The sequence below is a fragment of the Globicephala melas genome, chromosome 1 (genome assembly GCF_963455315.2).
Source record: "Globicephala melas chromosome 1, mGloMel1.2, whole genome shotgun sequence".
Classification (NCBI taxonomy): domain Eukaryota; kingdom Metazoa; phylum Chordata; class Mammalia; order Artiodactyla; family Delphinidae; genus Globicephala; species Globicephala melas.
Genome location: NC_083314.1, coordinates 162,319,840 through 162,345,776, shown reverse-complemented (window position 1 = coordinate 162,345,776; position 25,937 = coordinate 162,319,840). Strand labels below are relative to the sequence as shown.

General features: G+C 39.5%; 2 protein-coding genes across 7 annotated transcripts in view; one reads left to right on the top strand and one right to left on the bottom strand.

The window, feature by feature from the left end:
- ZBTB8OS (zinc finger and BTB domain containing 8 opposite strand) overlaps positions 1-25,937 on the bottom strand; it is a 130,274-nt gene that overhangs the window by 74,912 nt on the left and 29,425 nt on the right. The window contains exon 7 of one of the 5 annotated variants that reach the window (XM_060308421.2): positions 2,643-6,697. The exons of 3 other annotated variants lie outside the window; for them this stretch is intronic. In XM_060308421.2, coding sequence (XP_060164404.1) covers positions 6,536-6,697 — 162 coding nt within the window. In that variant the 3' untranslated portion in view covers positions 2,643-6,535. Of the gene's footprint in view, positions 1-2,642; positions 6,698-14,071; positions 20,211-25,937 lie in introns of those variants that run through there. One more of the 5 variants, XM_060308428.2, reaches the window with a different exon arrangement.
- ZBTB8A (zinc finger and BTB domain containing 8A) overlaps positions 1-25,937 on the top strand; it is a 58,108-nt gene that overhangs the window by 20,110 nt on the left and 12,061 nt on the right. The window contains exon 2 of one of the 2 annotated variants that reach the window (XM_070045591.1): positions 22,948-23,117. In XM_070045591.1, coding sequence (XP_069901692.1) covers positions 22,962-23,117 — 156 coding nt within the window. In that variant the 5' untranslated portion in view covers positions 22,948-22,961. Of the gene's footprint in view, positions 1-22,437; positions 23,118-25,937 lie in introns of those variants that run through there. The other variant, XM_070045593.1, reaches the window with a different exon arrangement.

Here is a 25,937-nt window from a genome sequence, read left to right as displayed (position 1 = left end):
CCTCCTTTCTGTCACTCTAGATTAATTTTGCCTGTTTCTAGAATTTCATGTGACTGGAATCACACGGTTTGTACTGTTTTGTGTCTGGCTTCTTTTGTTGAGGCTAATGCTTTTGAGATTCATTCATGTCATTGTGTGTACCAGAGGTTTGTTCCTTCCTGTTGCTCACTACTATTCCATGGTTTGGATGTACCACAATTTATCTATTCACCAGTTGATGGACATTTCTTTCTAGATTAGGGCTAGTATGAATGAAGCTGCTATGAAGATTCTTGTATTGATACAAGTCTCTTTGTGGACATGTTTTCATTTCTCTTTGGTAAATACTTAGGAATGGAATTCTTGGGTCCTAGAGTAGGTTTAACTTTATTGGAACTGCTAAACAGTTTTCCAAAGTGATTGATTGTACCATTTTACATCCCCACCAGCAGTGTATGAGATCCACTTTCTCCACATCCTTGTCAGCAGTTGGTACTGTCAGTCTTTTTAGTTTTAGCCATTACAGTGGGTGTGTAATGACCTTTCAGTGTTCATTGTGTAAAACCACAATTTGTATTTCCCTAATGATGAATGATGTTGAAATTTTTTCATGTGCTAATTTGTATATCTTTAGTGAAATATCTGTTCAGATCATTTGCCCATGAGTTGTTTGTCCTGTTATTGAGTTTTTTGAAGTCTTTATATATTCTAGATACAAGTCTTTTGTCAGATACATGTATTGCAAATATTTTATCCTAGTTCATGGCTGGGCTTTTCATTTCCTTAATGGTATCTTTCAAAGAGCAGGGTTTGTCAAATTTTTCTTTACGATCCGTGCTTTTTGTGTCCTAAGAAATCTTTGCCTACCCCAAGGTCCTAAAGATTTTTCTCCTATGTTTTCTTCTAGAAATTTAACTTTCACATTGAGTTCTATGATCCATTTTGAGTGAAAATTTGTATCAATATGTGGTGTAAAGTAAGGGTCAAGGTTTATTTTTTTCCTGTAATGGATATACAGTTGTCCTGGCACCATTTGTTTGAAAATATTACTCCCCCCATTGAATTACTGTGTCACCTTTGTAAAAACAATTGATGAAATGAGCCTTACTTAAAAAAATTGATTGATAAAATATTTGCATGTCTTTTTCTGACTCTATTCCATTAATCTGTTGTATAGAGTGTTCTATAAATGTCAGTTTGGCCAAGTTGGTTGATAGTGTTGATCAGGTGTTTTATATCCATATTGATTTTTCTATCTATTCCTTCTACCAATTACTGAGGAGTGTTGAAATATACAATAATAATTATGAATTTCAGTATTTCTTTTTTCACTTCTGCCAGTTTTTGCTTTATGTATTTTAAAGCTGTGTTATTAAGTATGTATACATTTATCGTTGTTATATTTTCTTAATGAATTAATCCTTTTATCATTATAAAATATCTTTTTAGCTCTGGTATTGTCTTGAACCTGATTTGTCTGATATTAATATAACCATTCCAGCTCTCTTACAATTAATCATATGCTTTTTTACCTTTATTTACTTTAACATTTGTATCTTTAGGTTTAAAGTGTGTTTCTTGTAGACAGCATATATTTGAGTCATCAATTTTATCCAGTCTGACAATCTCCTTTTTAAATGCAGTTCAGAATATTTTCATTGATATAATTATCAATATAGTTGGATTTAAGTGTACCGTCTTGCTATTTGTTTTCTATTTATGCCATCTCTGTTGTTCCTCTTCCCCTTTTTTCCTGCCTCAATAAAAGAATATTAAGTAATTTTCAGTATTCTATTTTATCCCCACTGTTGGCTTATTAGCTTAATTTCTTTGTTTTATATTTAACAGTTGCTCCAAGAGTTGTAATATGCATTTTCCCTTATAATTATCACATATTGTACCACTTCATATATAGCACAGGTTAGCAGACTACAGACTTCAGGCCAAATGGGGATTACTCCCTGCTTTTGTAAGTAAAGTTTTATTGGAACACAATCACAGCCATTCACTTACGTATTGTTTATGGCATATTTTTATGCTACAGTGGCAGAGTTGAGTAGTTGCAACAAAGACTACTAGCCTGCAAAGCCTAAAATATTTACTATCTGACCTTTTACAGAAAAGGTTTGTCAACCTCTGATGTATAGTGTAAGGACCTTATAACTGTATATTTATGTTTCTCCTCTTTGCTTCAAATATTTTTTCTGCCCCCACCTTTTCTGGAACGTCAATTACAAATATATTAGACCAATTTGATATTGTTTAACATGTCACTAAGGCTCTGTTTATTTTTTGTCAGTTTTTTTTTTTTTTTTTTTTGCGGTATGCGGGCCTCTCACTGTTGTGGCCTCTCCCGTTGCAGAGCACAGGCTCCGGACGCGCAGGCTCAGTGGCCGTGGCTCACGGGCCTAGCCGCTCCGCGGCATGTGGGATCTTTCTGGACTGAGGCACGAACCCATGTCCCCTGCATCGGCAGGCGGACTCGCAACCACTGCGCCACCAGGGAAGCCCGAGTTCTTTTAAAAAATTTCAGTCTGGGTAATTTCCATTGCTATGTCTTCACATTCATGGATTATTCTTGTGCAGTTTATAATATCTGCCACTAAGCCCATCTACCGAATTTTTAATTTCAGATATTGTATTTGCTTCTAGATTTTTTTGATTATTTTTATATCTTGTCTTTCTCTCAATATATTCATGTTTTTCTTCAAATTTTAAATTAAACTTAAATATAAAATTTTTAAATATAAAATTTTATTAAGTATATTAACTCTTTTTTACATCCTTGTTTACTAAGTCTAGCATCTCTTTCATTCCTGGATCTGTTTCCATTGACCAGTTTTTCTTCTGATTTTAAGGTGACTTTTTTTGCTTTTTCACAGGTCTAGTGATTTTTGATGGAATGGTGAACATTGTAATTATATGTTTTTGAGTATCTGAATTTTGTTGTTTTCCTTCAAAGACTTTTGAATTTTGGTTTATGTGTTAGTTAAGTTGCAGATGAATCAGCTTGATGATTTTGAAGCTTGTTTTTGAACTTTGGGGCAGTTCTAGAGTCATCTTTACTGTTGAGTTAGGTTAGTTCTTCTACTAAGGTGTTTCTCTTCTGGGGTCTCTAGTAAATGCCCTAGGTGTTACTTTATCCTGACTGGTCAAAACTTAATTGTCTCTTAACCCTGTGTGAGCTCTGGGAATTTTTCTGCTCACAGTTCCCCAATTGTTTTTCAGCTGAACTCTTGTAGTTTAACCTTACACATTTGTAGATTAGTGTTCAGCACAGACTCTAGAATACTCCTGTGCAGATTTATTGATCTCTTTGCCTCTGTAGTTGCCTCTCTCTGGTACTTTGCCCCACAACTACCAGGCACCTCAGCCTTCTTGAACACCACCTCTGTCTGTTCAATCCAGTTTGATTTCCCCTCCCTGTATCAAAATCCAGAAAGCCAAAGTGATAATAGGCTGCCTCATTTGTTTCCTTTTCTTGGAGATCACAGTCTCACTTGCCCTGTTTTCATTGTCCGAAGACAATTTTTTCATGTATTTTGTCCAGTTTTCTAACTGTTTATAGCAGAAGGCCAAGTCTAGTACCAGTTACTCCAACATGACAAAAGCCCAAGAATTTTACTTTATTTTATTTTATTTTTTTAATTTTTATTTATTTTTGGCTGCATTGGGTCTTCGTTGCTGTGCGTGGGCTTTCTCTAGTTGCGGAGAGCGGGGGCTACTCTTCATTGCGGTGCACGGGCTTCTCATCATGGGGGCTTCTCTTGTTGCAGAGCACAAGCTCTTGGCACGGGGGCTTCAGTAGTTGTGGCTCGTGGGCTCAGTAGTTGTGGCTCACGGGCTCTAGAGCACAGGCTCAGTAGTTGTGGCGCAAGGGCTTAGTTGCTCCACAGCATGTGGGATCTTCCCGGACCAGGGCTTGAACCCATGTCCCCTGCATTGGCAGGCGATTCTTAACCACTGTGCTACCAGGGAAGCCCAGAATTTTACTTTAGAAAATAGTTTTCTAATTTTACTTTTGCATTTAAAGATATATAATATCTGCAATAACAATAACCATTTCATCTTTTCCAATATTCATATTTTAATTATATTGCCTATTCATTGGCTCGTAATTCCAGGACAATGTTAAATAATAGTATTGATATTTCCCTGGTATTTTTCCTTAAGGGTAGAAGAGAAGCATTTTAAAGAGATAATATCCAGAGTTAATGAAAGTGTTGGGGGAAAAGGGCACTGTCATTTCATGTTGGTAAAGATTTAAATTGATATAGTGTTTTGGGAAGGTAATCTGTCTGTACTCTTCTAGGAATCAAATTATTTCACAAGTGCTCAAGGATCTGTGTGCAAAGGTACTCATTGCAGCATTATTTATAATAGCAAAAAATTGTTAAGTCATGACCTACTGCTGTGCTTCAGATTAGAATAGAGGAATTATTAGATTTTAACTGATAGGATATGATAGTAAAAGATTGGGTATTGATTTCATGCTTCTTTAGCAATATTCCCAGATGTCCTGTTTCGGCAATTGTATGATAGAACCTTGAGTATATTCTGCCTCTGTTAGCATAGTATCCCTGGTTTGTCTGTATTCCAGAGACTTGGGCATATAAGGATTCAGCAAAAGCTGGATCTTTGGACCTATAATGAGAATGTGAAGGCCCCAATCTCTAGCCAACTGCTTTTTTAGTCTTTTTTATGAAATAATTTCTGGGAAGTTCGGGATTTCAAAGCCTACTATTAGCTAGAACCTAGATTATTTTAAACATGAAAGAAATTTCATTATAGACGTACCTTCTTGAGCACTAATTTATTATAGTGCTTTTCATCTCTGTATATGTTCATATTTATAAATTTGATACAGTACTGAATTGTGGTTAATGCATTTAAAAAATAACCGCTCAGCCAGTGAATACAGTTAGCACTAAAGAGAGCTGATTTAGCAGATGGTATGTTCCTGAGTTTGAGAGCCCTCACTAATCTATTTGTGTTTCTATGCCACAGTCTCACTTTCTGTCATTATTTCATGTTCTGCCGAATGATTTTGACCCGTAATAACTTATCACAAGTGTTAAAGCTAAAGTTACTGTAAGAGTACTAAACAAAAATACTACTTTGGATGTTAAAATCGATACTTTACAGTGGTTCAAACCAGGGAAACACTTTTAAAAAACTGATCAGCTGTTAATTAGAGATTGGTGGAAGACTTCTGACATCATGAAAGCTATCATAGGAATTACTGTAGCCTGAGAAGAAATGACTCACAACTATCTGAATGAACAAAGTTGGAAGAAACTTTGCCTGGAGGCATACCAGGATTTCAGGGAATATGAAGGGAAAAAATAACTGCAAAATAGCAACACCAGAAACTATGCTTTAGTGATATGATGACCTTAATGGCACTGATTCTATTAACGTTTCCATTTATAGAAATATGCTCTCCCTGCTAAATAGAGTATTCTTGAATGGGCTATCGCTGCAGGCTTGGAGAGTGTTACAAATTAGTAATAAATGACTCTTGGTCACACATGATAGAAATCCAACTTAAATTTAAGCAGAAAAGGAAATTTATTGGCTCACATAACTAAAAATCCAGAAGGAGCATTGGTTTTAGGCACAGCTGGATTCAGGTATTAAAATAATATCATCAGGACTCTCTCTGAAACAGTTCTATCTAGTTTTCTTCTGTGTTAGCATAGTTCTTAGGTGGGCTTTCCCAGTTGTTGAAGGTAATTTTTTGCAGTTCTAGGTTCATGCGATCCTTAAGGCCCATGCCCTTGCGTAGTGAGACCTTTATTCTCTAGCTTCCATAACACACTCAGACTGACAAGTGTAGTTCATATGTCCATGGAGTCAGGGAGGCAAAGGGATGAACAGAATCACCAAATTTTGGAAGGCAGTTCCCAAAAGAAAAAGAAGAATGAATCCTATGCTGAGGAAGAGAAAAGGGTCCTGTGCAGGCAAAGGATAACAGAGGTCCAACTGTAATTACAGAAATGGAAGGAGGCTCATGTAAAAAGTACACAGGAAATATTATGGGTGAAATGATTTGATGCCTGTGATTTTATTTTAAAATATTCTGGGTGGAAAATGGAGGCAGATACAAGACACAAAATTAGCAAAATCGATCAGTGTTAAAGCTGGGTAATAAATACACAAGTATTCTCTATATTTTCTTCTTTACTTTGGTGAGTGCTTAAAATTTTGCTTAAATAAGTTAATGACAAAAAACAATGCACCAACAACAACAACAACAAAATAAATGCAGCTTCTATTGACTATGGTTGTTTGTAAGAAGTAAAAGTTAAGAGAGAAGCTGAGAGGGAAGATTATGTCATTTGTCCAGAAGGGCAAGCCTCAGGATAGATCCTTTTTTTAGATTTATCTCTTTTAGGGACTAGAAATGTTATCAGTCAGGGTCTCCTCAGGGAAACAGAAACCACTCTGGGTATTTCAAAGAGAAGAAATTTAATATATGAAATTGCTTCCAAAAGTTTAAGAAGGGCTGGAATAGCAAAAGGAAAAATAAGGGGCCAGGGGAGCTAGAAGAACTTCAGTCATAGGGACTTCCCTGGTGGTCCAGTGGGTGAGACTCTACGCTCCCAATGCAGGGGGCCCAGGTTCGATCGCTGGTCAGGGAACTAGATCCCACATGCATGCTGCAACTAAGGGTCCACATGCCGCAACTAAGAAGTCTGCGTACCGCAACTAAGACCTGGAACAGCCAAAATAAATTAAATAAATAAATATTTAAAAACAACAACAAAAAAGAATTCCAATCATAGATCAGAAGCTGCTGTGCCCCTGAGCTGGTGCTCTCAAGTCTGTGCTGGCTGCTGTGCTCTTGGAGTTGCTGTCACAGTCGTTCTGGATCTGCCAGAGAGGTACCACTTCTATCAGAGAGGGGAAGTCCAAAGGCTGGAAAGTCTACTGGAGTCCAGAATCACCTGCTCCTGCTGCCGCTACGCCAACAGCCAGCAGCCACCAGAAATTGCTGCATTTTCACTGCCCAAAGCAGGAAACATTTTTCCTTTTACTGATCTCCTGTTGGCGCCTCCTACTGATAGACTCTAACAGGAAGCCAGCTGCAAGGATGGAAGCCTGGGAAATGTCATTTGCAGAATTCCAATTACATCAGTAGAGAGTAGAGTAGAGCATGGCGGGTGTTGAACTGAGAGACAACAGGTAAATGACCAATATAGTCCACCCTCTTTGGCTACATGGCATCCACATATACCACTCTTCCCATATTTAAACTTCTAAACAAGTTCACGAGTCTGCTTTCCAGTATGCAACTATCCTTCATACAAACAATGACACCATCATCGTTTCCCCAAAATGGGTGACGTTCATTCTTCTTTTAGGTCAGTCATGATCAAATTTAGTGGAAGCATGCAATGTTTCCCTGGTGGCAACATTCCTATTTTGAGAGATAAGATCTTTGTAGGGACAGAAAGCAAGAATTCTGTAAGTGGGCTGTTAGAGGTAAAAGTGAAAGGAGGCACTGCCACTTTCATCCCTTGATTTCTAGAAGTGAGTATTCTAGTTATGGAAATAATAGCATCTATATTGGTCAGTGGCTAAAATTATATACCACATCCATTTGGATAGCACCCCGATCTCTCAGGGTATCATCTCTCTTATGGGGCCATAATGGAATATTCAGTTGGTTATTCCACCATTTTATCAGGTAAGATGCTTCTGGGTGATGGAGTATACAGCAAGCTTCGTGGTGGCTAGGGAAGGAGGCTGCCTGACATCCACAGAACAGGTCATCTGGTCTACCTGATTTCTGAGCGCCTCCTCTGCAATGGGTACCCTTTATTAAGCATTCACGTGAGACACTAACGTCTCTTACCCTGTGGCCATTCCAAGAGGTATTTCCACCTGCCTCTTTGCCCCATGCCTTTTGCTCACCAGTTCTTCTGTCTGGTTCTTTCTAAATCCTTAACTCTTTGGCCAACTTGTTAGCTACTGTCCATGAATCAGGGTAAAATCTATACCTGTGTCTATCTCTTTCTCTATGCAGAGTGGGCAACCAGATGCTCACTGGGGAGATTTTCCTTCCCAAAATCTTTCAGGGACACTTCTGATGGGATTTGTGATGTTTCAACTATCCACTTCCAGCTGATGCCGGCATATTGTGCAAAACCATCTCTAAATCGGCCTTAACTTTTTCTTCCTCAGTCAACTTGTTGTAGGGAGCTCACTTTGGAACCATATGTATGAGCTGAGGAAAGGCAGCAGTTACACTTCATCTCCCAAAGCACTGCCTTCAATAGGACTTCATCCTAAGCAAACACAGGTGATAAGGTAGGTAGGTAATCATAGTGCTACTACATCTCCATTTTCCATTGGCAGTAAGGCCATCACTCTGTTCAAGCTTAGAGGGTCTATTTCCTGGAAACTTTTCTGTCACCAACATTATATAGTCCTATCCAGAAAAATGGGAGTCATTCTAGATATTCCAGACAGAGATAATATAATACACGAAATTATCTTCCATAACATGTTATGGAAAAACCCAAATGAACTTTTTGGCCAACCCAATACAAGGGTGTGGGAAGGCCTAGAAGAACACAAATGAGGATGGGGTCTAGAGGAACAAAAAGAAAGAAGGAAATGATACTCAGAGGCGACAAGCTGCTAATCACAAGGGCTTAGAGTTCACCAGCCCTTAAAGCTGAGCCCACAAGCATATACTACTTGCTGGACCTTTGGAGACACAGTGTTAGATCTGCTGAAGAGTTGCCACCTCGATCAGAATTGGAACCACCAAAAAGATTCTGCATCTGCCTGAGCTGCTGTCCAGAATCCTCCCATCCTGCTACTATTACAACAAACACCAGCCACTGTGAGAGCTAGAAGCTGGAAATTTCTCTCTTCCCCTGGTCTTCTGATATCCATTATGACCCATTTAGCATATCCTACAGAAAGTTAACTGATGAAAGATCCTGCGTCATGAAGTTGCAGACTCTCAGCCCCAGACGCTACCCATCAGAACAGAGCAGAATACAAAAGGACAGTTGTTTGGCTTAAATAGGTAAGGAAGAGGTAAAAATTATCAGTACGGAAACCAAAATCCGTTTATGGGCTTAGTTATGAAAGCCCTGCTTCCTGACAAGAGCAAAAAACAAACTTATTCAGCCATAGATGGGTAGGTTAAGGAAAAATGGCAACTTCTTCTGCCTGTCACTTGCTATAGTCTAGCAATGAAACAGTTTCACCAGTACAAATCCACTGAATATTTATTGAGTATCTACTATGGTTTAAGCTCAGCTTATGTTATGCTACTTTAATCTTGTGATTTGAGTGAAAAGTATAAATCAGAGTAGATTAAAAACCAGCTATACATTTTTACATTTAACTACTGTAATTCTACCACATTTCCCCCATCCTCGTCATTTTCACAAATAGTGATATTTTAGAGATCAACGGCATCTGTAATGAGCTCCCACGTCACTCCTTCTCTTAGATATCTGTACATTTTTTCAGTCTCTCTTCCTGTTGCAGAGAGGGTACCCTCTTCTCCCACCCCTCACTAATCCTTTCTAATAGTAACCATTTTAATGTGTTCTCAATCCCTTCCTGCTTCATCTGGAAGTTTATTTCTTCAGTTATTTTTTTTTCTAAAATATTCAGATTCTTCTTCAGTCTTAACCCCAGTTTCCTCCCTTATTCTCTTTCCCTTTACAGCAAAACTCTTTGAAAAGAGTTGTGTGTGCTTGTTTCTCTCATTCCATTCTCCCTTAAACCCACCCTAACACACACACACACACACACACACACACACACACACACACACACACACACACACACACACACACACACACACACACACACACACACACACACACACACACACACACACACACACACACACCACTGATAAATCCCAGTGGTCAACTCTTCAGTCCTCATCTTACCAAAACTAACAGAGTTGATCGCCCCTTCTTCCCTGAAACACTTTCTTCACCTCCAGGATGTTTCTTCCTATCTTTCTGGCTTTCCTCTCAGGTATCTTTTCTTGGTCCTCTTCATCTCTCGGTTCTCTAAATGTTGGAGTGCCAAGGACTTGTCTCTGTTCTCTGTAGCCTCCTCCTTTGGTAATCACATCTAATCTCATGACTGTAAATACCGTCTATATGCTGACGATTCCGAATTTTATATCCCCAGCCTGGACCTATTTCCTTAATGCTACTCATATATCCAGCTGCCCACTCTTTATTTCTTATTAGATAAATAACAGGAGATGTTAAACTTAATATGTCCAAAGTTGAGCTCCAGATACCAGCCCCTACAACCTGTTTCTCTCCCAGTCTTTCCCATTTCAAGAAATGGCAAGTCCCTTCTGCCAGTACTCAGGCCATAAAGCTTGGAGTCATCCTTGATTGTTCTCTTTCTCCTCCCTGCCATATGTGTGTTACCTAGATGTGTGTGTGTGTGTGTGTGTATGAACTGCCTTTTCCCTTTTATTTATTGGAATCTTTTCATTAAGCCCCTGGAACTCACTCTCAATCCTATCTTGAAATTATATTTTCAAGAGTATATAGCACTAAGAATTCAGCTGCCAACTTGGGGTACTTCACTTTAGGGATGAGTTGTGTGACTGCCCTTTGACACAGTCCATTGCTGAAGTCATTCCCCACAGCTCTCAGCCTTTTCAGAGGTCCTCTGTTGTTTCTTCTGCTTGTCAAAGGCAGTGCTCAAGTCTCTGCAGTCAGGAGAAGAAATTTTCCACTTTACTTTCACTGTTAACATCCCCCCACTCCCTATCAACTCTCAGCAAGGAGCCTGTTTAAATTTGTACAAAGTGACTGCAGTTTGCAACTCTTAACAATACTGATGCTCACTTCAAACGTCTACAAATTGCCTGGAAAGCAAATTCTTATTGAAACTTAAACTGAAAAAGAAAATCTGTTTCCCCCCCAAGGAATTAACTTTTTATTAAATCTTTTAAGAATAGAATTTGTGTTTATGTAACACTTTTATGTCTGAAAAAGAACTGGCAATGACTTGGACATCAATTAATCTTTCCTCTGTGAAGCCAACTTTGATTCCTTTCCGGATTAAGAATGGATTTTAAACACAAGTTGCACTAATAGATGAAAGTTACCAAAGAATTCAGAATCTTCAGATATAACATAAATTGGGATTCTTTGGTTACAAGTTAAAAAGAAAGCCAACTCAAATTGGCTTAAGGAAAAGGACATTTATTGGCTCAAATAACTGAAAAGTCCAAGGATAGATACAGCCTAAGCCGTGACTGGGTCTAGGGCTGGGGTTAGCAAAAGGAGCCTGTGTCTGTTTTTGTAAATAAAGATTTACTGGAACACAGCCATGCCCATTCCTTCTCATATTGTCTAGATGCTTTTGTGCTGTGACTTGAGCAATATAGTGGTGAAGTTGAGTAGTTGTGAGAGAGATCTATGGCCCACTACAATGTGTGGTTTTTTTCCCCCAAACCAAGCAATTCTCCCAACACTAACTCAACTCAATTCTGGTACTATCTACCTGGAGATAGCATCAGATTCCATAGGTTAAGAGCTCAATCCCACAAGACTGCCTCCATTTCAGATGCCAATCACAAGTCAGGTTGTTACCTGTGCGTCTGACCAACTGGTTATAAAGGTTCCCAGGACCCCCTCCTTGGTTAATTTGCTGGAGTGGCTTACAGAACTCAGGAAACCAGTTTACTTACTAGACTACTGGTTCATTACAAAGTGTGTTAAAGGATATGAACCAACAGCTGGATGAAGAGATACATAGGGCAAGATGCTGAATCCAGGAGCTTCTGTCCCTGTGGAGTTTAGGGCTGGCAAGTGGATGAGTTCTCTTTCACCAACCTGGAAGCTCAGAACCTGTCTTTTTTGGGTTTTTATGGAGGCTTCATTACATAGGCACAATTGATTAAATCATTGGCCATTGGTGATTGATTCAACCTCCAGCCTCTCTCTCCAGAGGTCATGAGGTGAGACTCTGAGTTCCAACCCTCTAATCTAATTAATCTAATCCACTGATTGGTTTCCCTGGCAACCTCCTCCAATCTTTAGGGGACTTCTGAAAGTCACCTTATTAACATAAACTCAGTTATGGTTGAAAGGGGCTTTTCATAATAACAAGATGTCCATTTCACCTTTCTGGCTCTGATGCGATTTCAGGAACTGAGGACAAAAGACCAAATATTATAACAGAAGATGTTCCTATTGCTCTTACTGCTTAGGAAATGCCAAGGGTTTGGGGAGCTGTGAGCTAGGAACCATGGACAAACTCCAAAATGTATATTTATTATAAATCACATTCTCACACCCACAAGCCCTAAAATATTTCCTATCTGACCCTTTATAGAAATGAATGACCAGGACTTCCCTGGCGGTCCAGTGGTTAAGACTCCACACTTCCAATGCAGGGGATGCAGGTTCTTCCTGGTCGGGGAACTAAGATCCCACATGCCGTGTTGCACAGCGCAAACACCTCTGGTCTAGGGAAAAATGATGTTGATAGGATCTGGCCTTTCTGTTTCTTTGCTCTGCTTTCCTCAGTGTTGGTCCTTTCTCATGTAGGCTCTCTCCTCATGGTGGCAGAAAATCTACTATAGCTCCAGGCTCACATCCTCATAAGAGTGGTCTTCTTTTCTGGTCGCTCCAATAAAAAATGCTAAGATTTGCTTTGATTGAACCTCTTTTTCTGGCCTTGTTTGACGTGTCCATCCCCAGACCAGTAGCTGGCCGTGGGAATGCAGTGCTCTGATTTGCCAGGTCTAGGTCACAAGTTGACCTCTGGAGTGATGAGTTGAGTCAATATCTCCCAAACCATAAGAACCAGAGGAGTGAAGGGGTGATCCTCTTAAGAAAAGTTGAGGAGTTATTACCAGAAAAAGGTACTGAGTGAGTAGGGGGAGCAGTAGGAATAGAATAATGAATAAACAGAAGGGAAATTACATAACAGACTGGTAAACAAAAGCGTCCACTGAAACAATTAGAGTAACAGTTTTTAAATAGCTACCGCTTCAGGACTTCCCTGGTGGTCCAGTGGCAAAGAATCTGCCTTACAATGCAGGGAACGGGGGTTCCATCCCTGGTCAGGGAACTAAGATCCCACATGCCACAAGGCAACTAAGCCCGCATGTCACAACTACTGAGCTCACGTGCCTCAATGAGAGAGCCCGCGTGCTGCAAACTACAGAGCCCACGCGCCCTGGAGCCCGCGCAACACAACTAGAGAGAGAAAACCCACACACAGCAACTAGGGAGAAGCCCGTATGAGGCAACTAGAGAGAAGCCCACGCATCACGACGAAGAGCCCGCATGCCTCAACGAAGATCCCAAGTGCCGCAATGAAGACCCGACGCGGCCAAAAATAAATAAATAAATCTTTAAAAATTTTTATTTATTTTTGGCCACATTGGGTCTTCGTTGCTGCGCACGGGCTTTCTCTAGTTGCGGCGAGTGGGGGCTACTCTTCATTGTGGTGCACAGGCTTCTCACTGTGGTAGCTTCTCTTGTTGTGGAGCACGGGCTCTAGGCGTGCAGGCTTCAGTAGTTGTGGCACACAGGCTCAGTAGTTGTGGCACATAGGCTTAGTTGCTCTGCAGCATGTGGGATCTTCCTGGACCAGGGATTGAACCCGTGTCCCCTCCATTGGCAGGTGGATTCTTAACAACTGCGCAACCAGGGAAGTCCCTAAATATTATTCTTAATGGTAACATTTTAGCAGCATTTCCATTCAGCTGACAAAGCCTGCTATCCCATTCACTATAGCAATAAAACCTATAAGCAACAGAAATAAATCTAACAAAAAATGTGCAAGATCTTAAAGAAAATAAGGAAACATAACTGAAGAATATGAAAGAAGACCTGAGTGGCAAATTATACCATATTTATGGATGATAAGACTCAATATTATAAAGATGTGAGTTCTCCCATAATCTATAAATTCAATTCCAGAAAACAAATCCCTATAGGATATTTTTTAAGTGAAACTTGATAAGCTTATCCTAATTTTTATATAGAAGAACAAAGAGACAATCAGAATTTTTTTTTAAATATTTATTTATTTATTTCGGGTGCACCGGGTCTTAGCTGCGGCACACAGGATCTTCGTTGCAGTGTGCGGGATCTTTAGTTGCAGCATGTGAACTCTTAGTTGTGGCATGCATGCAGCATCTAGTTCCCCGACCAGAGATCGAAGCTGGGCCCCCTGAATTGGGAGCATGGAGTCTTACCCACTGGACCACCAGGGAAGTCCCCAGAATTTTTTTTTTTAATGTTATTTGAAGAAGACCTAGGTGGGGGAACTCATTTTAGAGATTTAGTAATTAAAGCTGTGATGTGGGGCTTCCCTGGTGGCGCAGTGGTTGAGAGTCCGCCTGCCGATGCAGGGGACGCGGGTTCGTGCCCCGGTCCGGGAAGATCCCACATGCTGCGAAGCAGCTGGGCCCGTGAGCCATGGCCGCTGAGGCTGCGCGTCCAGAGCCTGTGCTCCACAACGGGAGAGGCCACAGCAGTGAAAAGCCCACGTACCGCAAAAAAATAAAAAAAAGCTGTGACGTATTGGTGCAGAGAGATAGTCAAATTAAACTGAACAGACAGCTCAGAAACAGATCCATGAGTTTATGGAAACTAGATGAATAACAGAGGTAGCATTACAGATTAGTGGGGAAACGATTTGCTGTTCAATAAGCAGTGCCAGAAAGATTCATTATCTATATGAAAAAAAATTAGAATACCATATGCAAAATCAATAGTAGATTAAAGCCCTAAAAGTGAAAAACAGAACTTTAAAAAATATCTTTATGTCCTTGAGATAGTGATTTCTTAAACAAGATAGAGAAAACACTTTGATTGATAAGTTGACTGTATTAAAACTGAAAGCTGCTTTTTAATGAAAACTATCTTTAATGGAGTTAAAAAGACAAACCACAGATGAGAGAAGATATCTGCAAGGCATATAACTGATAAAGGATTTGTATGTTGGGTATATAAAGGATGCCTATAAATCAATACGAAAAAGATAATCCAGTTTTACAAATAAGAAAGGATATTGTGTAGATAACATTACTGGCCCCAGTTCATCACCCCCTACCAACATTCACACACTTTGTTGTATGACTTTGCAGTTCTTCTCACTAACAGACCAGAGGATATTTCTCCCTTTTGGCCATGTGATTTGCTTTGGTCTATTAGAATATGTGACAGTGTGGCAGTTACAAGCCTAAGCCTTAAGAGACCTCATGTATCTCCTCTTGGGCTTTTATACTTCAGCCATTGTTGTGAGAGGAAATTGTCTGGGCTGGCCTACTAGTCCCAGGAGGAAGATGTAAGACCACGTAATAACACAGCCACTTTAGACAAGCTGCCCCATCCAACCCAAAGGCACTAAGCTAAATAAATACTATTGTATAACATTGTTTTTGTGGTTAGCTGTTATTCAGTGTTACTTGACAACATTGTAATGAGCAAGGAAATTCACTTAATCATGGTCAACAAACATTAAAAGTTGTTCAGTCCATACAAATAAAAGCAATAGCATACCATTGCATATCCATAAGATTGGCAAAATTTAAAAGTCTGATAATATTAAGTGTTGGCAAAAATTGAGAAGTAGAAATTGATATATACCATTAGTGGGAGTGCACACCTAAAAAGCAGGTGACATGATTCTGGCCATTGAGTTGCAGGATGTGGCATCTGGAAGAACTTTTTTTTTTTTCCTGATAAAAAAGAAAATAAGACTGGGCTGGTAATTGCCTTTTGTCTTTTTGTCTTCTTCCTGCCAGGAATATGGACATGAGACTGCAGATGGGGCACTCATCTTGCAGCATGAGGTGTTTTAATTTCATTACTTATATTTTTCATATATTAAATTCATTTGATTCCTCTTCAAACGTACCTCTTCTTTTTTTTCCTTTTCTTATGGATAATAATAATAAAATAAAAGGAGAATAGCTAAAATTTGTGAAGTACTTACTACATGCCGAACACTGTTTTGAGTGGTATATGTACATCAACTCATTCAATCCTCACAATAATCCTATGAAATAAGTGCTATTTTTGGTTCCACTTTACAGATAAGGAAACAGCAATACAAAGGTTAAATACATTGCCCAGGTTCACACAGCTAGTTAAGTGATAGCACTAGAATTCCAATCAAGCTATCTGGTTCTAGTGTCTGTGCTCATAACTATGTGCTAGTCTACATCACCTTTTATCTTTGATCATTTTAAACATACTTATTTAATAGCCTATTAGAGTTTTGTACTATTTTTCTCAAATTCTTGGGGTTCTAATTCTCTGCTTGTTATGCCTGCTGATTCTTCTTTATAAAGAACAATTGCCTTGTGTATTTTAATATTTTTGACTCATTCATTCAACAGCATTGATTGAGCAGCTGTTGTTTGCTCAAGTGCTGTTCAAGGAGCTGGGAATATATAAGTAAACAAAACAGGCAAACGGTGCTCTCTTGGACCTTAAATTCTAGTAGGAGAAAACAAAGAGTAAATGAGAAAGGGGACGGAGAGTGGGAGGAGGTGCTTACATGGAATGGTAAAGGGGGCTTCCCTGGTGGTGCAGTGGTTAAGAATCCACCTGCCAATGCAGGGGACACAGGTCTGGGAAGATCCCACATGCCACGGAGCAACTAAGCGCGTGCACCACAACTACTGAGCCTGCACTCTAGAGCCCGTGCTCCACAACAAGAGAAGCCACCACAGTAAGCCTGCGCACTGCAACGAAGAGTAGCCCCTGCTTGCCTCAACTAGAGAAAGCCCGCGCACAGCAACGAAGACCCAACGCAGCCAAAAATTAACTAATTAATTAATTTTAAAAGAATGGTAAAGGAAAGCCTTTATTTAAATTAATTTATTTTAATTAATTAATTTTTTAAAAAGAACGGTAATGGGAGAAGAAATCTTCTCCCTTCATTCTTCACCTGGCTAATGGTAAAGGAAATGGTAAAGGATAAGGTGACATTTGAGCAGAGTCCTAGAAAATGTGAGAATGTGAGCTATGTGTATATCTGGAGGAAGCATTTCCAAGCAGAAGGCATAGCAAGTACAAGGCTGCATGACAGGAACATGCCTTGAATGTTTGGGAACAAGCAGAGGTCTTTGGAGCTGGAATGCAGTGTGTGAGGGGTAGAGCAGAAGGGATGCGGGCAGAGAGGTTCCAGGAGGGGCAGGATGCAGATGGTGTAGGTCATGAGAAGAACTTTGGGGTTGGGTGGGGAACCTTTCTTTGGAGAGTTTTGTGCAGAGGGGTAACATGATTTCACTCGTGTTTCAGAAGCGTCACCATGGCTGCTGTATTCAGACTAGACTGAAGTTGCAAGGAGACTAATTAGGAGGCTGTTGATAATAGGTGATGGAGTGAAGTGGTAACAGCAGTAGCACAGAAGTGGTAGGATTTTGGATTTGTTTTGAAGGTAAAGCTGACAACACACAGTCAAAGATGACTCTTCATGTTTTTGGTCTAAATAAGTGGAATGGAGTTACCATTTCCTGAGATGGATAGGACTATAGGAAAGGCAGGTTTAAGATGAGGATGAATGAAGAGTGGTTTGGGATCTGTTGAGCTCAGGATGCCTATTAAACATCTAAGTGGAGATGCAGATAAACAGATAATTTGAGTCTGAGGTTCAGGGAAGAGGTCAGGGGCTAGATATGTAAAATGGTATTTAAAGCTATGAGACTGGATGGGCTCACCTAGGGAATGATATAAGTAGAGGAGAGGTCTGAGCTCTGAGGCCCGCGACATTCCAGCTGTAGGGGAGAAAAAATTTTCCTTGACCTTCTTCCGGGCTGTGTCTGAAAATCAAACTAACAGATTAGCAGGAGAAATGCATACAAACTTACTCAATATAAATTTTACATGACACAGAAGGCTGCATAAGGAAATGAAGGCCCGAAGAGACAGACCTGAGTATTTTTATGCTAGGCTTGGTGAAGAGTGGAGAGTCGTGGAAGAATGTGGTAGAATAAGGAGTAAGAGGTAAGGTTAGAAAACTGGGGCACACCCAGCAAAGCCTGTTTGTTCAGAGTCTTCTCAGCGTCCCTTTGTCTTCTGAGATAAGGAGGCTCCTTTCCTCTGGGTGTAGGGTGGACACCTCTCACCTGAGGGTTTTGTGATCTGTTGCAGTGGAAAAGGGAGGGGGTGTCAGAGTGACCTTCCTGCTTCTGCTGTTCACTCAGACTCCTTCAGTTCAAAATACTCAGTATGCCAAGGTGCCATCTTGGGGGGTAGCATGTCCTGAATCCCAAAGCACTTAGAGATTAGACAAGGAAGAGCCAGGAGAGGAGACTGAGGAGTGAGCAGTAGAAGAACCATGAAGGAGTGGTGTCCTGGCAGCCAAGTAAGTGCAACAAGTGTTTGAAAGGATGAAAAGAGTGATCCACTGTGTCAGTAAAATGAGGACAAAGAAGTGACCATTGGATTTGACAACATGCAGGTTACTAATGATCTTTCAAAAAATGGGTTTTGATGGATGGGGATGGAAACCTGATTAGAATGCGAGAAGTGAAGATAGCAAATGAAAAAACCAAGACAAAAAACTCTTTCAATGAACTGTGTGTAAAGGGAGCAGAGAAATGGAGTTGTAGCCAGAAATAGATGTGAAATCAAGGGGAGTTTTAAAGATAGGCCATATTAGACATCATGGTGGTACAATATTGGAAATGATCCACTCTGTACGGAGACGGGAATGACTGAGTTCAGTTTAAGCAGAGCTTATTTCCCACCTGGCCTGGGTTCTGAGAGCTTCCCTCCTGAGCAGGTTGGCATTTGCTTCTGCAAGGTGTCCCCACAGACACCACCAGCCCAGGACTAATTCTCATGGTAATTTTTTAGTTTAAGGTTTCCCACACCAAGCAGGTAAAATAAATTTGGACTCCAGAACCTCACAAAGCACAACCTTGGGTTTGATATCTCACCTAGGGATTTTTTTCTTCCCAACTAAGGCCCTACAAAGACAAACTTTCTTTGCCTTTTCCCTGGACTTCGGGGCAAAGTTTACTAGTCCTTTTTCATTACGGTTGAATCCTTAGAGAGTTCCAGTTTCTGTTACTGATAAAAACCGGAGCCCATGTTGCTGCCCCAGCAGCTCAGCCATACAGTTTAAAGCCTTGGCAGTATTTAGCCAGCATCTCTAGAGATTTGTGACAGCAAAGTTTCAGCACTTTTCTAGACCACCATTTTGCTGGAATCAGAAATCTTCTCCCTTCATTCTTCACCTGGCTAATTCCTAGTCATCTTTGAGGTCTCAGCTTAAATGTGACTTCTTGGAGAGGTATTCCCTAACCCTCTCCATCCCAATCTAAACTAGTTCACCTTTTTATACTAAGAGCACGCTCCTTCTGTCTTAGCACTTAACTTGTCATTTATAACTTCATATGAGTATTTATTTCAAGCTGGTACCCGGCTAGATTAAAAACTACATGGAGGCAAGAATCAAGCCTGTTTAGTTCACCATATATAGCAGAAGGCCTGATTTATAGAAGATGCTCAATCAGGTTCAGTGACTGAACAAATAATTGTCTAAAAATGTAATAACTAACTAAGAGTAGAGTCTTACATGATATCCTGAAACCCATTATCTTCTGTGTCTTGGAGACGATATTCTCTAAGGAGAAAGTGTTTTTAATGGAAAAAGGACAGAGGTTTCTGACTGTCATTTTACTTGACTCAGAGAAGCAGTGTTACTCCGATTTTTGGTAACCACTGTTTCTTTTCCTCTTTAGAATGGAGATCTCCTCTCATCAGTCTCACCTCCTGCAACAACTGAATGAGCAGCGCAGGCAGGATGTATTTTGTGACTGCAGTATTCTGGTTGAAGGAAAGGTCTTTAAAGCCCATCGAAATGTATTATTTGCTAGTAGCGGCTACTTTAAAATGCTTCTTTCCCAGAACTCCAAGGAGACAAGTCAGCCAACCACAGCAACGTTTCAGGCTTTCTCCCCTGACACTTTTACAGTTATCCTGGACTTTGTCTATTCCGGCAAGCTCTCTCTCACAGGTCAGAATGTCATAGAAGTGATGTCCGCTGCTAGCTTCCTTCAGATGACTGATGTCATTAGTGTATGTAAGACCTTTATTAAATCTTCATTAGACATTAGTGAAAAAGAAAAGGATCGCTATTTCAGCCTTTCGGATAAAAATGCCAGTTCTGATGGTATAGAACGCTCCTCTTTTTATAGCGGTGGCTGGCAAGATGAAAGCAGTTCTCCACATTCTCACCTAAGCCCAGATCAAGGAACAGGTGTAAGTGGGAAATCTTGGAGTAAGTATAATTACCATCCAGCCTCCCAAAGGAATACTCAACAGCCTCTGGCCAAGCATGAACAAAGGAAAGATTCCATTAAAAAATCCAAACATTTGAGGTTGTCACAGCCTTCTGAAATGGCTCATTATAAGTCAAGCAAACGAGAAGCACGAACATCTGATTCTTCCAGCCACATCTCGCAATCTGAAGAACAGGCACAAATGGATGCGGAAATGGACTCTACTCCTGTTGGCTATCAGTATGGTCAAGGATCCGATGTCACATCAAGAAGTTTTCCAGGTACCCAGAAAGAGAATCAGTCCCCTCAGTCAGGTTCCAAGACTCTGATGTAAATCAATCCTATCTCAACATGCCCTTACTTTTAGGTGTTATGGGAAGTTGAAACAAGTGATTTTTTTTTAAGTCATACTTCTCTAATGAAATCTATGCATAAAACACAAATTTTAAAAATTATAATACTGGATAAATTTAATGAAGTCAAAACAATAGAGTTCTGAGGGTCAGAAACCCATGAATTTCGAAACCTGCTTATCTGTGGGCAATTAGATTACTGTTAAATGTAAAGCTCTTTTGTAAAGTGGTTCAATCCTTAAGACACATATTTTCACTTTATTTTTTAAAATTTTATATTGGAGTATAGTTGATTAACAATGTTGTGTTAGTTTCAGGTGTACAGCACACTTTGCTGTACAGTTATACATCATATTCAGTTATATATCATATTTTCACTTTAAATAGTTTACTTTTTTTTTTTTGCGGTACGCGGGCCTCTCACTGTTATGGCCTCTCCCGTTGCGGAGCACAGGCTCCGGACACGCAGGCTCAGCGGCCATGGCTCACGGGCCCAGCCGCTCCGCAGCATGTGGGATCTTCCCGGACCGGGGCACGAACCCATGTCCCCTGCATCGGTAGGCGGACTCTCAACCACTGCGCCACCAGCGAAGCCCTACTTTTTTTTCTGAGTATTCACTCAGGAGCAGTATTTTTATACAGAAAAGTTAAATAGAGCAACCATACATATTGGTAAAGGTTCACAGACCCAGTATCGAAAAGAAATTAAACTAAATCTGATTTTATTAAGATATAAATACATAATTTTAAAAAACTTAACTAATACAACATATAATATTGATACTGTATCTCTGTACCACCATGAGGCATCTCATTTTTATCATAGTAGTAAAATGCAGAGATATTATTGGAGGCTGATAGTTTCAAAGTAGAGAACAGAGATTAGAAATGTATATCATCCAGTTCCCCCCACCAATTAATCAGTTAGCAAATTTGCTTAATATTTTACATGTGAATTTAAAGAAAAATTATGATAAAATTAAACTCTTGCAGAGTATAAGATTTAGATGACAATTATACTCCAATAAGGATGTTAAAAAAAGAAAAAAAGATTTAGTTGATATATTTAAGTTTTTTAATTTTAGAAAATTTCCAAGTATATATAAAAGTAGAGTAGTCTAATTAACCGCCATGCACCCGTTACCCAGTCCCACTCATGACCAGTCTTGTTTCATTTGTACCTCTGCCCTCGACCACTCCCATTTTTAAGCAAATCTCAGACATCATGTTTTCATGTGTAAATATTTCAGAATGTGTCCCTAAAATATAGTCTTAGAAAAAAAACTACAATACCATTATTATCATACCTAAACAAAATTAACAAGTCCTTAATATCACTAAAAGCCAATCAATATTCACATTTCCCTGGTTGTGTAAATTTGAAAATAATTTGGTTATAGATAACATATTTAAAAGTAATAGGCAACCTGATTGATTTTTACTAATCACATTTTCCTGTAGGATACTAACATGAAAATACATGAAACTGTATCATATTATAAAAGCTTTCTGAAAATGCTGAGGCACTCTACCATTGACCAAGGCAGACAGAAATAACAGCAAAAATGGGAAATCTCTGTTGCATTTTAAAACAGCAACAAAGTTATCCTTTCTTGGGCTTTGCACTTTTGTAACTCTAGGTTATTTAAATCTAACTTCAATAATGAACAGCTGAACTTAACTGCTGTTAAATTGAGAAGGTTTGCCTCCAACCACAACTAACACTTTGAATATGTGTGAGTTTTAAAACAAACGATTAAAGATCCTTGACACTTTTTAACCTTTAAAAGAAAAGCAGTACAGCTGTATGAAAAGTAAGAGCAAGGGGGTTCAGACATCTGGTGTGTGTGCTTGGCTGCGGAGCCAATGGGGTGAAGCTACCATCTGTGGGATTATGACTGAATGCCTGCGAGTCAGATTCCTGCCCAGGTGGAACGATTAAAAAGATTTTTTTAAAGAAAAGTTAAGAGCGGGGGGCGGGGGTGATAAACCCATGTAAATAAAACAAGTTACTTAAAAGCGTAAAGACCCTGGATTGTGTCTGTAGTTTTAAAATCTAGTAGTACTACTTCTTTACTTAAATCTAGTGACTCTATGCCATTAAATAAAAAGATGAGTGGGACAGTCTAAATCTACCCAGGCTTTGTAAATATATCAAATCCTGAAGGTATGGTTCTATACTTAGGATTACACTGACAATCTAGTCTTTATAAAATTTCTTCCTTCTCCTTGTTGCCTACCTTTCCGAGATTGGACTCTCCAGCCCCTTGTGGATTCTTGATGTTATCAGAACGGTGATTATGAACTTTCCGGTGACTTAATCAAACTGTCTCTTGACAGATGACCTGCCCAGGATGAGGTTCAAGTGCCCGTACTGCACACATGTGGTGAAGCGGAAGGCAGACCTCAAGCGCCACCTTCGTTGTCACACAGGAGAAAGGCCCTATCCCTGTCAAGCTTGTGGGAAAAGATTTAGCCGGCTAGACCATCTAAGTAGCCATTTTCGAACAGTATGTATATGATTTTTCATCATTTTACTTTTTAGGAAATACATGCATTTATCTGCTTTAGGATAATCTAGTTCACTGAGGAAAATCTTTTCACACAACTATGCAATATTAAACAATTTTTCCAATTTAATGTTTTACTTTGCACATAATGCATAATTTTATATATTTAAAATTTTTATTTATTTTTGGCTGTGTTGGGTCTTTCGTTGCTGCACATGGGCTTTCTCTAGTTGCGGCGAGCAGGGGCTACTCTTCTTTGCAGTGCGCGCTTCTCATCGTCGTGGATTCTCTTGTGGAGCACAGGCTCTAGAGCGCAGGCTCAGTAGTTATGGTGCACGGGCTTAGCTGCTCCACAGCATGTGGGATCTTCCCAGACCAGTGCTCAAACCCTTGTCCCTTGCATTGGCAGGCAGATTCTTAACCACTGCGCCACCAGGGAAGCCCCATATTTTTTAAAATAGGTTTTTTTTCTCCTCTGAAACCTTGAAATAAGAGATATTCTTTTGAATATCCATTTCAATTCACTTAAAATCTATCATTTTTATATCCCGGTTTTTTCAGAGCCAAAGACAATGTAAACTATTAAAATGTTTAAAACTTTTTAAATGTCTATGTCAGAATCACCACTTCAGATATTAAGCATCTGCTAGTGATTCTTGAATCCTTATCTGGTAGGTTGTCAGTCTAGTTTCTGCTGTCTGACCTCTCTCCACTACAGCCTCTTTCTAGTGTCTTTCCAGTTTCTCTGGTCTCCTGAAGGAATGGAGTGAGATGGGCAATAGGGCGACTCTCAATCAAGGACTGGACTGTCAGCAGTCAGAAAAATCTCAGGGAATTTTCTGTTCAGTGCTCTGGTGGTTTAATAAGGTAGTGATGGGACTTCCCTGGTGACATTGGTAGTGACATTGGAATTATTCTGCTGTTCATCTTGCAGCAAAAATTTTTTCCAAAATTGATGTTCTATTACCCATACTTTTATTTCATTTATACGAGCTCCTTTTAATTTGGAAGGGTATTGGTCACTTGATGCATTGCTTTCTAGGGATTCATCCAACAAATATATATTGAGCACCTACTATGTGCCAGACCCTTTTCTAAGAGCTAGGTATACGGCAGTGAGCAAAACAAACTCTCTGCCTTCATTAATCTCTGAAGCTAATTTAAAAGTTAAAATAACCTTTTATTATTACAAAAGCAATAAGTATGCATTATAAAAACTACGAAAATAGACGTAAGAATAAGAAAATTAAAATATATTTTTACCACCCAGATATTACCATTCTTAACACTTTATCATGTGCATTTATTTTTTTTAACCAAAATGATATCATACTGTATATGCTATTTTGTAACCTGCTTTCTTTTTTTGTTTTTAGATTTATTTTTTTTTTCATTTATTTTTGGCTGCATTGGGTCTTTGTTGGTGCACGTGGGCTTTCTTTTGTTGCGGCGAGCGGGGGCTACTCTTCCTTGTGGTGCACGGGCTTCTCATTGCGGTGGCTTCTCTTGTTGTACAGCACGGGCTCTAGGCGTGCGGGCTTCAGTAGTTGTGGCACACGGGCTCAGTAATTGTGGTTCGTGGGCTCTAGAGTGCAGGATCAGTAGCTGTGGCGCACGGGCTCAGTTGCTCCGCGGTATGTGGGGTCTTCCCAGACCAGGGCTCAAACCCGTGTCCCCTCCATTAGCAGGCGGATTCTTAACCACTGCGCCACCAGGGAGGCCCCTGTAACCTGCCTTCTTTAGTGAATAATCTCTACCTTTCCATCTCAATAAAATTTTATGTGTTACACAGTTCAAATTTACCTATAGTTTCCTAAAATACCACTTATAGCTGGTGTGTCCAAGCCAGAATCCAATCCAGAACTCATCTCATTGTTAGATCCCTTAAATATGTTTTTGAGCTAGCATAGTTCCCTACCCGCCCCTGCCACCCTCACCCACCTTTTTAAAAATAACATTGACTTACTGAAGATATTGAGCCAATTGTTTTACAAAATATCCTACCTCTGGATTTCTCTGCTTGCTTCTACATGGTGTCATCTTTAGCTTGTTCTTTTATCACCCCCTGCATTTTCCGAAAACGGGAAGTTTTATCTAGAGGCTTAATGGATTCAAGTTAAATACTTTCATCAAAGACAAAATTGTATGTTTCATATTGTGTCACATTAGGAGACACATCGTATCTGGTGGACCCATCATTCATGTTGTTACAATTGATCACTGGATTAGGGTGATGATACTATGATCCCACCATTGCATTGTAATTAGAAAGGAATCTCTGTGTAACTATTTTGGTATTATATGACTATCCATTTCCCCATGAACTATTCATTTAATAGTATTAATACCAATTGGTAATCTCTGTCCAAATTATTAATTTTACTTGGAGTTGTGGAATGATTTACTAGTATTATCCTTCCTTCTATATTATTAGCTGGAATTCTATAAAGTAAAGCTTTCCTTCATCACCTGGGGCTATTTGGTTACTTTGAAATAGGGTTCCTAAAGGAGAAGCAAGATAAATGTTTAATTATTTCCCTTTAACCACCAATTTTCAAAGTGAAGAGTGATTTAATAGTCGTCTCAAATGGTACATGAGTTTTTTCTGGCTTTGTTTTTTTAAATAGCATATGTTCTCATGAATTTTCATTGGTTCATTATGTTTGGATCCATAACAATTATTATTTTTTTGATACTCAAAATTTCAAATTTGTGCAGTGGGGACCTTTGAAGCTGGCTCTTGTGTCCTTTTGTCACAACTCCATTAAATTTTCAGTGCTCTTGTTCTCTGGCTCCAAAAGAGCCCTAGGCTCATCTTGT